The sequence below is a fragment of the Balearica regulorum genome, chromosome 6, assembly GCF_011004875.1.
Source record: "Balearica regulorum gibbericeps isolate bBalReg1 chromosome 6, bBalReg1.pri, whole genome shotgun sequence".
NCBI classification, from domain to species: domain Eukaryota; kingdom Metazoa; phylum Chordata; class Aves; order Gruiformes; family Gruidae; genus Balearica; species Balearica regulorum.
In genome coordinates this window covers 23,800,954-23,816,734 of record NC_046189.1, presented here as the reverse complement: position 1 = coordinate 23,816,734, position 15,781 = coordinate 23,800,954, and the positions used below count along the sequence as shown (strand labels likewise).

At 39.2% G+C, this 15,781-nt stretch overlaps 1 protein-coding gene across 1 annotated transcript in view; it reads right to left on the bottom strand.

Annotated features, from left to right (window-relative positions):
- Nucleotides 1–14,097, bottom strand: part of KCNH7 (potassium voltage-gated channel subfamily H member 7) — a 231,377-nt gene extending 217,280 nt beyond the window's left edge. Inside the window, exons 1-2 of the mRNA XM_075756815.1 lie at nucleotides 13,570–14,097; nucleotides 11,337–11,567 (exon numbers count right to left, since the gene is read on the bottom strand). Coding sequence (XP_075612930.1) covers nucleotides 11,337–11,567; nucleotides 13,570–13,645 — 307 coding nt within the window. The 5' untranslated portion in view covers nucleotides 13,646–14,097. The remainder of the gene's footprint in view (nucleotides 1–11,336; nucleotides 11,568–13,569) is intronic.
- Nucleotides 14,098–15,781: the final 1,684 nt, after the last annotated feature.

Here is a 15,781-nt window from a genome sequence, read left to right as displayed (position 1 = left end):
AAGCCTTGCTTATTATATGATACATGCAACACCAATTAAAGACAAATAATGCTCAGATAAGATATAGTTTTGCTTTCTCTTAAAATATTGATGCCGTTTAAGAATGATGCATGGGCTCTGTATGACTGATTCATGGTTCTCCTGAATAAGTGCTACAACTGTCACAACAAAGTCTAATGTGAGACTTACAAAAGATAAGCTTTTTCTGTTTGGAAAAAATGCGAGCTTAGCAGCCACTGAACTTTCTTAACCATGCCTTCTATATTTTTTTCTTTGTCATTTATTTGGCAGTTCTATTTTCTGCATCAAATTTGGAAACCCCGAGGGCTGAGCTTGATACAGTACTTACACGGGAAAAAGATGAACAGCACTTGATTCCACCTTTGCATTCTTTAACCCTGTGGCAAGAGAAGGAAACAGTTTGGCCCCTTCTGCTGTTCAGAATAACCCCAGCTTTCTCTAACCCCATTCTAGCGCTTGAGGATCATTACAGTGTGTACCTTCTCTAACAGAAGATGTCGTTTCTCTAGAAATTATCCTTTATTACAGACAGGACAGAGACACGTACACAACTGCATCATCCTAGGGTGTCTCTTTTCTCAGACCTGGCCTGTGATCCGAGATAGTCATTTAAGAGTAATTCATATTCAGTGCAATTCCTATTAAAGATTGTTTTACAGAACTATTCCCTGCTGAACATAATTGCATATTCTCACTCTGTTATCCATTTCTTGTACTTCATCGTGATGGGGTTGGGGTTTTTTGTGACATTTATTTATATAAACACAATGCTCTTGTCTATACTGGGAAATGTTACAATGCAACCTTGGTGTACTGCCTTAAAGAGGAGGATAGTGCAAAAATACAGTAGAGAATGATGGTTTGGAGCTGTGAGCACATCAAGAATAACCGGTCCTTCAAGGTAAGAGACTCACTGCATTAGTCAATCAGCTCATTAGGAGTCACTTTAATTTGCTGTTCAGTTCAGACTTCCTGTGATTGAATGTATTTAATAAGAATAATGCTTTATTAGTAAAACTGTTGTGAACTATAGAATATCAGTTTGTATTCTATGATTCTATGGTGGGGTAGGAGATAATTTTGACAGCTCCTCAAAGTGGTTGCTAAACTTCCTGAGACGCAGAAATGCCCTTTTATTTTATATATATATATATGACACCATACACATTATTAAAAATCTAGTCCTAAATTTGCTTTTACATGTAAAAGTTCAGGTCTGTCATTTCCACTGGAATAATCAAACCTCAGTGTGATCTTTGTACCTATGATACTTATGTCTGATATTTTAGTGCCTGTGACCACTAAGGGGCAAAAAAAAAAGTTTGGATAATCTATTTTCCAGGTAACAATGAAGTTAAACATGTAGAAATGTTTCTCCATAATTTCAAAAAACAGTTGATTTTCTAAAATTCATCAAAAATGGAAATAAAATGCTTTATTCACAGCTTTTTTTATTTACAGGAAAATGATCCCAAGGTGAAAGGAAAAGGAATTAAGACCAAAATATTACTTAAAAGGGAAACAATTCACTTAGTTCCCATGAAACAGGGACAAGTGCTCTTGCACGTTCAAATGTGAGAGAAATCACATTTGAAATACAAGCAGCCACACAGAATGTATTTATCTGACTAATAATTATGTTTTGCATATGTCGAGTTCTGCAGAGACAGTGACGCTACTGGCAATTCTGCTTCTGCAGGATCTGGGTTTTTTTATAAATGAGATCAAAAGACAACCAGAAATGAATGTAAATAGACCTGCATGGTCAATTGAAAAGCTCCCTCAGCTCTAATATTCTTGGTTTGTGTAGTTGTTTTTATAAAATAGAATTGCATATCTCTCAGCTAGGAAGAGTTGTCTGCGGACAATGTATTCCTTCCTCTTTTCCCCTCTTTAAATAAACAGTAACCAGAGAAGGAGGATGCCACCCGTGCCTAGCGCCTGATCTACAAACATCGCACATATCCGACACTAACTCTGCCTGTAGCTGCAGTAGCAGTTAGTAGGTTTTAATTAACTTTTTAAGCATTTGGAAGCAGCTCTGTAGATCCCAGTTCTACTCCTGACAAAAGAGAAGGGATTTGCAAGTTTTAAGATAAACAGCGTCTTCATACGCTTTTGTGGTCACCCCAAAACAGCACTTAAACTCTGCTTTACTCCTCTACAAAACTCTTCTTTGAAACTCTGTGGGTAAAACACTAAAGCCGCTTCTGCGCCACCTCATGTTCTTGTTGCTGTAAGCAATCAGTATAACTTACAGAAGCACTAAGGATGCTCTGAGCTGTGGACCAGCACGGACTGGCTCAGGACTGACATTATACACAGGCTGTCTTTCACACCAGTTCTTTCATCCACAGAGAAGGCTCAGATATTGATTTATAGAGACCTGGTTTTGTACTTCAAGGCTGCTATTCTCTCACATAATATGGTCTGTTGTCCATGACTCCAGAAATAGTCCTTTTGGGAAGTGTTGGCATTTCTGTTGGATGGACTTTGGTGTTAAATTGATTCCTGGTATATTTTATCATGCAGAAATAATGCTAGGCACTTATGGAGAAAAAGGAACACATTTTCCTTTCTTTTATTGTAATTATTTAAAATGACATGGACTTTAGGTTTCTTTCTTTCTTTCTTTCTTTCTTTCTTTCTTTCTTTCTTTCTTTCTTTCTTTCTTTCTCATTTGTGAATTGAAAGCCATTTTTTCAAGCAAGTAGACAGAACTGCAACATATTTTACCTTAAATACCATGACAATAGGATTTACGGACTACAGAGTTTCATGTTCTTTTGAAAATATGAAAAGAAATGCTGTCTTGTACAACAGCCATAAACATGCAAAATACTAATGAGATTATCTGGCATTTTTTCCAGAGAGGAAGGAGTAAAGCAGATTGGCACAAATGAGTTTTGAAAGGAGGAAATTTGCAAGCTATTTTCAGAGATACACTTGCATTGATTTGAATGAAAATCAGCAGAGAATGCTCTAAGAAATAAATAATCTCAAAAGGGCACAGACTCCAAAGTCTGAGAACAGCTGGGAACAAGTGCTTTATAACATGCATGTTAGTGATGAAACATATTTACATGATGATTAACTGCTTTTCAAGCAGCCTAGGTATAAGACAAAGGCAAAAAACCTACTTTGTATCTATCCTTGTTCTGAGGTCATCTCTGCCTCTTTACCCTGTGGATTAAAATGGAGGACAGTTTTGTCTGTGTTTTGCATATTTCTTTCATAACTGTTTGTACGTAGCAGCTCAGATCCAGCTCATACTAGTTAGCAATGGCATAATACGTCTCCACTAGCAGTTCTCTAATACCTGAAGATCAGGATTTTTAGTGTTGCAAAACTTAAATTTTGTGGTTCAATTCTGTGAACGTTGTGGATGCACAAGCCAAGTCTTGTGTCTGTGGGTATTGATATCTTGCTCTCAGGCCTTTAGGAGTGTTTCTGGGAGTAGAAACAATCCGTCACTATATAGTCCCATGCATTTCCTCTAAAGAGGCCAACATTTCAGGAATTGATACTGTCAAGGATCAATGTATTTGGGTATTGTGATAAATCCTAATTTCCTGGTATTTGAAGTAAACTCTTGTTGCGTTTCTCTGAACTGAACTGGCTAACCATTTAGGCAAGACTTTCTCGTTTCCACTGCAGTCTCGTGGCAAATCAGAGACTTAAATGAGGTCATGGCAAAATGTAAAAGAAAGATTTTTAATGACTATGGTACTATGGAGGTACAAGGACAGGAAAGCAAGAAATTTCAGCAGGCAGGAAAGTACTGAACATAGCTGTGATTTCTGGCCTAAGCTTTCTTCTGGTCTTTTCCACTCTACTATCAGCAATGAAATAGTTAATAATATTGACACTGAAACGCCATCTTTAGGTTTTGGTGATACGATGGCTCTTCATTAACAACAAAGTTGGAATATATTCATTTTGTGGATAACACTTCAGTGCTATAATTGAGGACATTATCAAAACTAGCTATAATGAGATCTATAACTAGAGTCTGGTTAACGAAACAGAAAAAGACAATAGGACCTCCCCTTTATACTGTTTGCTTTGACTTTTTTTCAGATTGAATTTTGGTATTCTTTATGGTGATCTTTACTGATGATGATCTTTACTTTTCACTGTGATTACAGAATTAAAGAGTTAAGAAAAATAGAAATGAAAAGGCCATATTGTTCCAGAAAGTTGGTGAGGGAGCTTAAAATGGGGTATCATATGGAAATGCCGGAGGTCAAAAAGCATTTTGCAACTAGTTATGGCTGTAATTCTGCTTACCAAATGAAAATTTATTTTAACTTCTAGGTAATAATTCAAATATGTATGTTATTTCCTTTAAAACAAAACCAATATACTAGCCTAAACAGTTCAAGCTATACAAAATAACACCAATACTTCTGACCTCAGAGATGTGAACTTTCAGAGTTGCAGACTATGTGAAACCAGCTGTAACTATAGAGTCGTTCATCTGCTCTGCCTAGATCTAGGTTCACCGCTACAGTTCTGATTGCTTTTGAGATATGCGGTTTCCAGAGTGAGTTAACAATTTCTGTAGTCAGTTTGGTCTTGCTGCTCTGAATCCTATATTGCTTGATTAAGCTTTTCCATACTTATCTGGGAAGCTGGGAAGAACACGGACTGTCTAGCACATACCGAGTCACACACTAAGTCAAATATGTCAGGAACACTTTAAAACTGGACTTGAAACCACTAAGATAAAATCTAATCTTAGAAAACGAGTTGCTCTTCCCCCATGTCTCTTGCAAGGTACGATGTCTGAGTTGGTCTCTGCATCTCTTTTTTTATATATGGGCCATACATTGGAGAAGAGAAAGAACCAATTGATAACAAAAATTAGAAATATGAAATAACTTTCTGATCAAAATGTCACATTAAAAAGGATGCACACTGAAGATGGAAAGAAGGCATAATAAAATATGTGAAACCACACCAAAAAATAGACAAAGAGCTTCTGTTCTTTTTGTCTCATAACCCCAAACCAAAATAGCTTTCACTAAAATTGAAAGGAGCATACTCAAAGCAGATAAAAAACTTTGTCAGGCAATGCCTAATTAAAAGATGAAGCTCTTCTCCACAGAATATTATAATTCTAAACAGCTTAGAAAAACTTTAATTTTGTGTATCATATCGTAACCTTCTAGTGCCATTTGACTCCAGAATGTGACACCTTTCTTACCACTGTGGGACTCTCTTTTGGAAAGTCAGCAATCATTGATTCTTTGTAGCTCAAGCAAGGGAAATTTGAGTCCCTTGATTAGTATAAGTTGACCCTGTGACTTTCTGAATCCTGCTGTAAAACTGAACTATGGAAGTCCAGTGGCAGAAGAGTTCCCTCTGGACACTGTACTGAAATGAGAGACTCCTGATCCACTAGCCTGCAGGTTTTTTCTTTGTGCCATGGAGGAACTTAAAACTGTCAGAAGGAATTTTTCCAAACTGAGTAAGATTTTTTTTTTTCTGTTGAAGATGCAGTAGCTATAATAATAGCAGTTGTATTCTTCATTATTTGTTAAAATTAGATATATCTAATCATACCTTTCTGACCCTAAACACTGACGAAGAGAATAATTTTAAAGGTAATTTAATTTTTGTTCCCTTTTATTCAGATACTGTGTCTCATTAGCAGGAATATATGAACTGGAAAAAATTATTTTCTATAAAAGCCCCCTTCTTATTGAAAATAAATTAATCTTAACTTGAGAAGAGAAAAGACTATACTGGAAAGCCAAGGAACTGAAAAATATGGTTCAAATTGGCCCATAAATAAATCTACTTAGTGTATCTGAGAGCTGCTTTATCATAATCATTAGGTATCCCATGTGAAATATGAATAAAAAGCGACCCACAGTTCTGGGCAGGCACAGGAGCCATAACCGACTGGGGATGGGTAAATGAGATATTCTGATCATTGGGGTGTCGGCTGGCTGCTGCTGCTGCTCCCTGTTGCAAAACCAGCAATACTCAATGGGACAAGGGACAGTCTCGCCTCTTAGAACAAGTATTAAAACCTAAGGTAGAAACATTACATCACAGACATAAGAAAAGGTCGTCCATTTCCAGTAGTTCAACACTTTCAGTAACATTCTGGATTTGATTCAGGATTGGTTTTTTTTAAGGATGTTTGGAAAAAACTTGCATAAAGACAGATTTTTGTGACAGCTTTTTGTTGGGGGTTAACACTTTATCTAACTGCAGTCAGTATTTCTTAAATCAAGAACTCCTACAGCAGCAGGGTAGTAGACAGTGACTTGATTCATTGATGTTTCTCGTCAGCTTAGGTGAAGGCATTGAATCTACAATCAAAACTGCACTTGCTGACCCGCATGGTACAGCTCATCTAAAGGGACTTGGCATACATACAAGGGTCTTTCTCTTCGTTTGTATTTTTAACTGATTGGTAGTTTCACAGCATTTATAGAACACAAACAGGTGATAAAACATCTATGCTGGATCAAGTCTAGATGATGACCATCTAAATGAAGTCCTGATTTTTCTATTGTAGAATAGAATTTAAGAGAATTTTCACCTTCTTTCATCAGTATGTTTACACATGTTTTATTTTCTTATCCTCAAAAAAGAGCTTAAAAGGCCTTAAAAATATTAGTTTGGAATCTTAATGTGTTTTGAAAATACAAATATGTTTAATTTGCAGTCAAATGTAGCAAATTACATTTCTCAAACTGGGTAAGTGGCAGGTAATTTGTGAGGTTTGTAAACACTCTGCAAATAATTGCTTAATTTTACCTTTGCTCAAACTTATACTCTTCTGTAGTGCTTCTTATCCCTGGAATATCTGACATGTATAGGGTAAGCTTAAATGATCTCCTTACCTCCCTTTAGCAGGTATACTCTGTAAGCTTAGATATAGCCCACTGTTGTCCACAAAGTACAGAGTAAGAAGTAAAAAAGTATTCAGTGATACAATCCTTTCTGATTATAATATATCCATTCTCAATCCCAAAATAATTATACTTTTTATGTCAAAAGCTTTACAGCTTTACCACCTCAAGCAATATTTTACAGCTGTCAAGAATGATTTATGCAATAATGACTTAAACTGCAAAATGGAGTCCTCAAAGGAAGAGCTGTCAAACATTTTCACCACAAATAACTTTATTAAAATAAGAATTGATATTCTGTATAAACAATATCTCACTTCAACTATAATACAGATTATATAGCTATATGATTTGTGAAAATGATGTTGTGGGATAATGAGGAATATACTATACTGCTACTTTGATATCAGAGTATAATTTTTGAATTAAGCAGATGTTAATGCCTATTGGGCAAGACTTTAAACCAAAGTCTATTTCAAAATAATAGTTCTTGTGATTAGTCTGTATTTATCTATTGTTCTTTTTAAAAAGGGATATTTACATTAACAAAGAAATTTACTGAATCTTTAATCCCCTGAGTACGTCCAGTGACGTTTGCAGACCTTCTTGTGTGATGAGAACGTATAAATTTGGACCCTTAGTTTTGGCATCCATCTGTTCCCATTAACTATTTTTCTCAGTAGTAATTAATTCTTTTGATCACTATGTAATCACCTACTGTGGCACTACTCTAACAGCAGAGAGGACAGGAACTTTGCCTGGATTGCGTAAATATCCTTCTAAAAGGAAAAAGGAGTGAGGAGAAATTAAAACCCAATGTAGGCTATATTCACAATCTTATTCTGATACAAATACGGCAAGAGGAGCTAGTAAGGCTCCTCTTTTAGCTGCAAACATTAAAAACTTCTGTGACGGTAGGGCACTGGTGTGGTTGGGACAGAGCCTGCTGGGTGCGTAAATAATGCTGGCATCACACATCCATGCCATCTAAACAATTACACAACGCTACTACAAGTATTCTCCCCCTCTCCTCTGCACCCACCCCACACTGCATAGTGGAAAGGGAAACGTGCCCAGTCTACGTAACCTGTTTATAAAACCACCATACATCAAATTTGCGTTCCCCTTTGATCACTGTACCTTCTGTCTGCAGTGTTTAAGGCAGTGTAGGTTCAAGCAACTGTCATTTTTCTGAAAAACAACCTGCTACAAGTTTTTTTCCCATCCTTCTGCCCCTTTTCTTCTGGCCTAAAGATTAAAGCAGTGAACAAACAGCAGCATTCAGTCTTGCATCAGCAAGATATCTAAAACTCAAAAACTTGCACTTTCTTTCATCTAGAAAAGTAGACTACAGACTGGTAGAGAACATCAGAATCCTAATTCCCCATACGTATGCAATACCATTCTTCTAGTGCAAGAATTTCCTTTTAAGTTGAACTTTAAAGCTATGACATTTTAAAACTAAGTGAGTTGGTATTTAGAATTAAAAAGAAAAAGCATTAGTTATAGAGTGATTCCCTTTCTGATATCTGCATTGCTGGACTTCTGATGACAGATTAGCTTTATAAGTGAGGGCATATATGATCCCACTGACATTTGCTTTGAAATATTAAAATAATTTTAAGTATAATCAGTGGCTTATGTAGAGTAAATGATAGTGTGATGTGGAATAAGGTTTTATTTGCAGTTCACTGGGCATTTATTCAGTACTGGTCTTCAGAAACTCCTCTCGGTGGAAGCTCAAGCAATTCACACCTTCATGAGCAGTCTTTCTCCTCTGTATGCTTAGCATTATGTTAAATATTATACAGTGGGTGGCTATGAAATGCCATGTCAAGTCAAACTTTCAAGCATTGTGTAGTTCATTGGAGTAACTTGAGTTACTCACATGGAGAAAGTTACATTTCTAACTGTGCTGGTATTGCCCTCTTAAAATATTCTCATATTTATTCACAGTACAAAATAAGCCAGTAACCAGGCACTAAACCCTCAGATTTTTAGAAAATTATTTAAATTCATTTTGCTTCAGAACCCGGAGGAAGTCTTTGTTAGGTATCATCATCCTGTATATTGTTATAATATACAGAGTATGTTATATATATAGCGCATATATATATATACACACTCCATATATTGCAAAAACAAATTTGCAAATTTGAAAAAGTGAGGTAAGTGAAGATGAAAGTGAAGTACATCTTTTCAGTACTTCAGAATAACTATACAATGTTTACTGACATTTATTACATCCATCATATAGGTAGTTTCAATTTTATGATACCACATGAACTTCAGATCTTTTCATCACATTTTTTAAAGAAATTGAACGTTATGTGGAATGAAACAAAAAAGTCTGTATATACAAACCATCAAGCTGTCAGACCACATGTGAGTGTCAGATCTATCTGGTATTTTGTCGATTTTTGCCTGTAATCAGTGACTTGGTATTTTAAATGATATTTACAATTCAAAATAATTCACCCGTATTTGTTTAAATTTAGTGGTGCATATAGTACACATGGTGAGTCCTGTTCACATTTTGACCAGTAAAATTTTGAGGAATTAAACTCAAATTTGTCTAGAACTGTTGTCTGTAGCTTTTGAAATTCCTTAACCTTCAAATATATAATCTAGCAATTTAAAGAAACTATTCACAGAAGTGAAGTTACTGAGAATCCTTATGCATAAGATTGTTTAGACTGAATAATCCATAACTCCCATTTATACTGTTCTTCAAAATTCAAAACTATTTACCAAAGATGTGGCAATTTTTACAGACAGTTTTACTTTGGTTTGCCTCAAACAGATTCTGGTGTGTTGCATGATGCCAGAATTCAGCATTTTAAAAAAAAATATGTATTTATGGTAATTGACAGATAAGCAGCACTTTAGCTGAGCGCCTTTCCCTCCTTCCTAATATCTTGAGAGACTGGAGCACTTTTAAATGACCAGATCTCAAAACAATGCTCCAGGCTGGTGGCTGTGAAACTTAGCAATGACATTCTTCTTTTGCAATATTATTTTTAACACACGTCAAGTTAAAACAAACACAGGCTCGATGTGTAAAAGACACACGGTGTCAGGTCTCCTGAGAAATCTAAGTTCAAGGCACAGCTACAACAACAAATTTTGACCGAAATCTGCTCCAGACCACCAAACCAGATCTAAGAATAAAGGACTCTACTGAGAATGTGCTAAGAAGAATATGCTTAAATATTGGTAGCGTGGGTAGAATGGTTGGCCCGAGTCCTATCTGAATTACACCAGCCTAAGCTAAAAATAATATTACTTAAGTCTCTCCGAGATAACAACAGAATTATTGAGAACAGGGTTTAACTCTGTCACTTTAAAATGCAAGAGCATCCATTGCATGTGATTCTAAAATTGATGCAAACAACACACTGGCACTTCTCCAGAACTAATTTAAGCTCAGCATTTGAATATGAATTTCCTTTTCCTTCTCCCAAGCATGTACATAGCAAGGGACAGAATAAGGTACACCACACTTATCCATTACTTGCATTTGTTTGAAAGACGGCTGTTTCTGTAAATAACCCTGGGTAATTAGGAAAAAAAACCCCTCAACCCGAACCCCTACATATAACTATTATGTATCATAATTAGTTTTCATGCGTATGCATTTTTGCATCTGCAAATACAGTCATTTATTCATTTTATGCTCTTAACAGGAAAAAAGCATGAGCATAGCAGATTTAGCCATTCTTCCCTATATCAGCGATAGCGTTAACAGATATATATTGAGTTTTCACTGAATTAACAGGGAAACTCTTCATAGTTTAGCCATCCCAAAATTTTTACTCTGACAACATAATTCTAGGACAACTTCTGTGGTTCAGTTATAGGTACTCCAACTTCACAATATCTAGTCTCTGAAAAAGTCTTGTCCCTTTCTTTATAAGCTTTTCTTCATGATAGGCCAATTTTTGCTACTTTTAACCTTGTTGCACTTTTTCCAGTAACATACTGCACTTCAATCAAGGTACGGTTCCAATCGTGTGAGGCAGGCAGAGTTAAGCCCCCCAAAACTGATACACCATTCCTATGTCCTGTGAAATGAAACAGTTCATAAAAATTAACATTCAGCGGATGTCCCCTCTATGCTTGTGTTATCTGTTCATTGTTGCAGGGCTGTTTACTTTAGATTTAGATCGGCTTAAAACCAACCGAGAGGGGAACTTTTGTTCAACAGTTGCAAGCACAGTGCTAGCTTCATTCAGCAGTCAGCGTACAGTGATATACTCTGTACACCCACTACTTTCAGGGCAGATTCCCTTACTGGTGTACGTAAGTGTACTTCACTGGACTTCAGAGAAATCACACCACTACTCCAGCAAAGGGTCTGGCCAGCAGATCACACGCACTTCTTTTACCGATCAACTGATAACCGAACACATAAAAAGTCTTGAAAGTAAAAACAGACTTTACCATCTTTGTGATAATAGGTGACTTCTACTTTCCTCTCCTCTGACCCCAGCAGTGCTTGAGCAATTTGAGCAATATGATGTCTTTTGGTCTCTGGCCCATGAAGAAAATCGCAGGTGCAAGGTTTCTGCATGACATCTGGCCTGGAGAACCCGGTCATCTCACAGAACCCATCATTGCAGTAGATGATAGCACAATTCTGCACTCTAGCATTAGCAATGATGAATTTTTTATCTGCAATAAAAGAAAGTGATGCATTTTTTAGTACTCTTTCAACATTTCATAAAATGTCGATTGCACGGATGGATGCTAAACAACCCTTCTTTTCACTGGGATGCCTGAAATGCAGAGATTTTCAGTCATTTAATGCAACTAATTTGATCCATAGCTTTTAAAGAAACTTCAATAAATTTAGAATACATTAAAGATGAAGATAGTTGTCTTTTAAGGAAATAAAACCTGATTATGACTCCTTTTATTTTCAAAATTTTGTGGTTTTTAGCTTCATTGAAACCCAGGTGATGAGCGCGATCCTGTCAGCCATAACTCCAGGAAAGTCCTTGAAAAGTTAGTAGCTTTTCTGGGGGAGGGAAGTGGGGCCTTGGAATGGGGCTCTACTGAAGTCAAGGGCTTCCTGGGATAAGGTCCTACCAGCTCAGCCTACTCTGTAGGGATTTTCATTGAGGTGAATGACAGCAAGTTTATAGTCAGTATTTTAACTATCTAGACAAGAACATGATAATTTTTTTTCCTCTGTGATTGTTTTAGAAATTTATAAAAGAAAATATTCCTTAATAAAAAATAAAATAAAGAAGCATGAAGGTACTTGAAAACCAAAGATTGTGATGTTGGAAACATTTTGCACGGTCTGCTGAAGTTCTGTGCCCTGGTCCATCATCCTTTCCCAAACACTCACCTGACAGAGAGGTTCAAAAGTTTTCAACTGTTTTTTCATTTGTTTCTGTTTACCACTATAACGCTGTTCCCGTTATAATGATAAATGTGCAGCTTTGATACATTTACTGTCAATAACATGAATTTCTGCTTACTTAATCACACTAGTAGGTCCCTTGCTTTATAAAAGACTTTTTATGTGGCACCAAGTTAGCAGTGCAAGTCTTGAAAATTTTAAAGATATTCTGTCTTTGAATACAGTGAAATATTTGGAGAGAAAAAAATACAGATGTCATTCTTGCTTTTTCTACTGTCTTTCATTCATCCTGAATTTTCACTCTTGCTTGCCTAGTTAGTATGTAGTGCTTTATTCTCTTCAAAATATATACACTTTACTGCATAAAAACTTTACTCAAGTAGCAACACTGACTTAGCATTTAGATAAATTAGGACTACAAACACCGTCTTCTTTTTTTTTTCTCAAATAATATAAATAGTAAATTGGTAACGTGGGTTTAAGTATAATGAAGTGTATAAACTGGGAGTTAGCTGTAAGGGTTTGCACCAGACTGATACTAAAAATATGCTAAATATTTAAATAAATGTACATATATAAAAACTACTGTTTCTAAATTAAATTCATTTTAAGCATCAAGTGTTCCTTCTTACTGTTAACAGTAAACCAGAGTTCCGGCCAGGAAAAACACTCCAGCTTCAGCCTCCTTGACAGGTAGTAAACTGCTGCATTGGAAAAGATCTCACAGACTCTCCCTGAGGATGCATTTGCACTGGTTTGATAGATATTTTAGGCTTGCATAAACAAAGCAGAAATATTCGACAGCTATATTAAAGTGCAGTCATGACAACAAGGTAAGAGAGTATTTTCTCTTTAATAACTCTTCTACATATTATCTGTTTCCTCTAAATCAAAGTCCGACTGTTCTATTTTGAAAAGACAATGATAATTAATAATAACAACAACAATAATAATAAATCTAGCTGATTTTTTTAGACATTGCACAGGCAGCAAGATTGTAGACTCTGCTTTTAGAGCCATCTCACCAGTTCAGAAGGTAAGAGATATAACTTCTATGCCTATGCAATATGGATACAGTCAAAGATAAAAACTATTCCTTGAAATGTGGAAAAAAAAAGCCCAATAATTCAAGTCGGTAATCTGTATTCCAGATCAAAAACAATGTTACTCCTGCCAGGGATCCCCTCCTTACCTCTGGGATTTTCTTTCCAAGCTACAAACTTAAAATAGTCTGGAGCTGCTGTCCATTTAGTCGCAAGCAGAATCAAACTACTGTAGCAAAATAGATAGAAAGAGAGAACTTACTTTGCCCTTCAAATTTTCGTATGATTGTACCCAAAAATGTATTTTGTGGTGCCACATGACCTCTGCGAACAGGCATGTTTGTACAGGTCTTCGGTTTTCTGTGCACAATGACTTCTCCAAGGATCTCCTACACGGCTCCAGCCCAAAGCACCGAGCCAGCTACCCTTTGTGACAAATCATCGTCCTCTGGAGCTCGGAAATCTCTTCCCATTAGCACCACTTCTAGATACACGCTTTTCCTATTGGAGTCAGATCCATCCCCCAGTTTCTTTCTTTCTTTTTCTTTCTTTCCTTGCTTTCTTTTCTATTTTTTTCCTGGAGGAGCTCGGACGCTATTGTCTGGGGCGGGTAGGGGTGGGGTAAGCAGGAGGACGTGGGGGGGAAGAAGATTACAAGGGTAATCGATCTCTAGCACCAAACATCGCCAGTTTTCCAAAGCAAATGGCTGTGACCCGGCAGTTTCCGACGCTGTAGTGATGGTTAGAGGGCTGGAAGACTAATGTTGCTCCGCTGCCAGAGGGAGTGACGTTCCCCCCCCTCCGGGCTTCACCACGGCGCGCAGCAGCTCGGATTACTCAAGCGTGGCTTAGCAAGAGCCAGCCAATAAATCTCTTCAAAACTCAGCGACAAACAGCGGCATCAGGAATGAGCTACACCCCGGCAGCACCGCGACGTGCCACATCCCCCACCGCTGCGGCTGCAGGGGGGCAGCGGGGACCGAAGGCGGTGGCGGGGGGGGGGGGGGGGGGCGGGGGCCGGCACCTCCGGCCGCCCCAGCTTCTCCGCCCTCCCGGCACCGCCGGCCCTTTCGCGGCCCCTGAGCGTGGCCCGCCGGGGAGCCCCGGACGCTGCGAGGGCCGGAGGAGGGAGAGAGCTTTGTACACGCCCCGTCTGGGGGGGGGGGGGGGGAGGCGCCAGTGGGGGTCGATTTTGAGCTATGGGGGGCGGGGAAGGAAGGGACCACCGGAGCTCTCGGCATCCTTCCCCACCCCGATGGAAGGGATCGCCCCCCTCCTCCCGCAGCGTGACCCAGACGGGGACATCCCCTCGCCCCACGCACCCCTCCTGCCGAGGAAGGGGGATCCCCCCGGAGCCGGGCGCGGCTCCCCGGGTACCGAGCAGGTGCGAGCCTCCGCTCGGGGGACGAAAGGGCGGCGCGGAGGGCGCGCCGGGTCCCTGCGGGGGGGGGGGGTGAGCTCCGGCAGGCAGCCCTGGCCCGGCCCGGGGCGGGGACCGAGCGGGCACCGAGGCCGCTCCGCCGCGGGAGCCGCGTCCCACAACCGGGCTCCGCCCCGCCGGCCGGGGCCGGGGTCGGGGCCGCGGCGCGCTGCCCGCTCGGAGCTGCCCGTGGTGCTGAAGCCGCCCCGCCGGCGCGCACGGAGGCGCCGCTGCCCGCGCTCGGGGAGCGTCTGCCGCCCCCCCGCCTCGCTCCTCTCAGCTTCTCCCACCCCACAGGAATAACTCGGGAAGCTCCCGGGGGAAGCGAGTATTATTTTCAGGCTGTAATTAAGGCTTCCCGCACTACCCAGCGGGCAGAACGGTGTGCGTTCAGCACGGGCACGGCGAGCACCGGGGGACCTCGGCGAGGTGATACGGGCAGGGAGCTGGGGGTAGCCATGCGATGCTGGAAAGGCATCTCCAGAGTAGTGCAAAGCTGCGGCGGCTTCTTAATAAACTCACAGGGGAAAAAAAAAAAAAAAAGAGAGGCACCTGCTCACCGTTCTTTGTAATCGCACGCACAGGATATTGAGCCGGCAAACCACCGCCTCCCACCTGTCCTTCCGCAACACAAACAGGTGTTTCCTTATTCCCGTGGGCTTTTCTCAGGTGTGGCCTTTGTTTCACCGTTACCATGTGTCATCCTCTATATTTATCAGAGGGAGACAGTCTGTTGAGTATGTGGGTACATTTCTGGACTAATTTCATTTAATCTCAGTGGAATCATTCTGGATTTACACAACTGTAAATGATGTCTGAAAATATCATTGATATATACATAAATTGTATTTAGAAGGCTGCATAGTAATTGACTGTACACTAATTACAAAACCTCAGCTACATTAAGTGGTAGGTAATCAGGTACATAATCAATCTTAGGAAGGGAATGTTGCTTATTTACAGAAGCAAACGTTGTGATCTGTATACTCAGAGGTAGGAATCAAAAGAATAACAGCCATATGTTCTTTGTAATCATAATATTTGGAGAAGTACA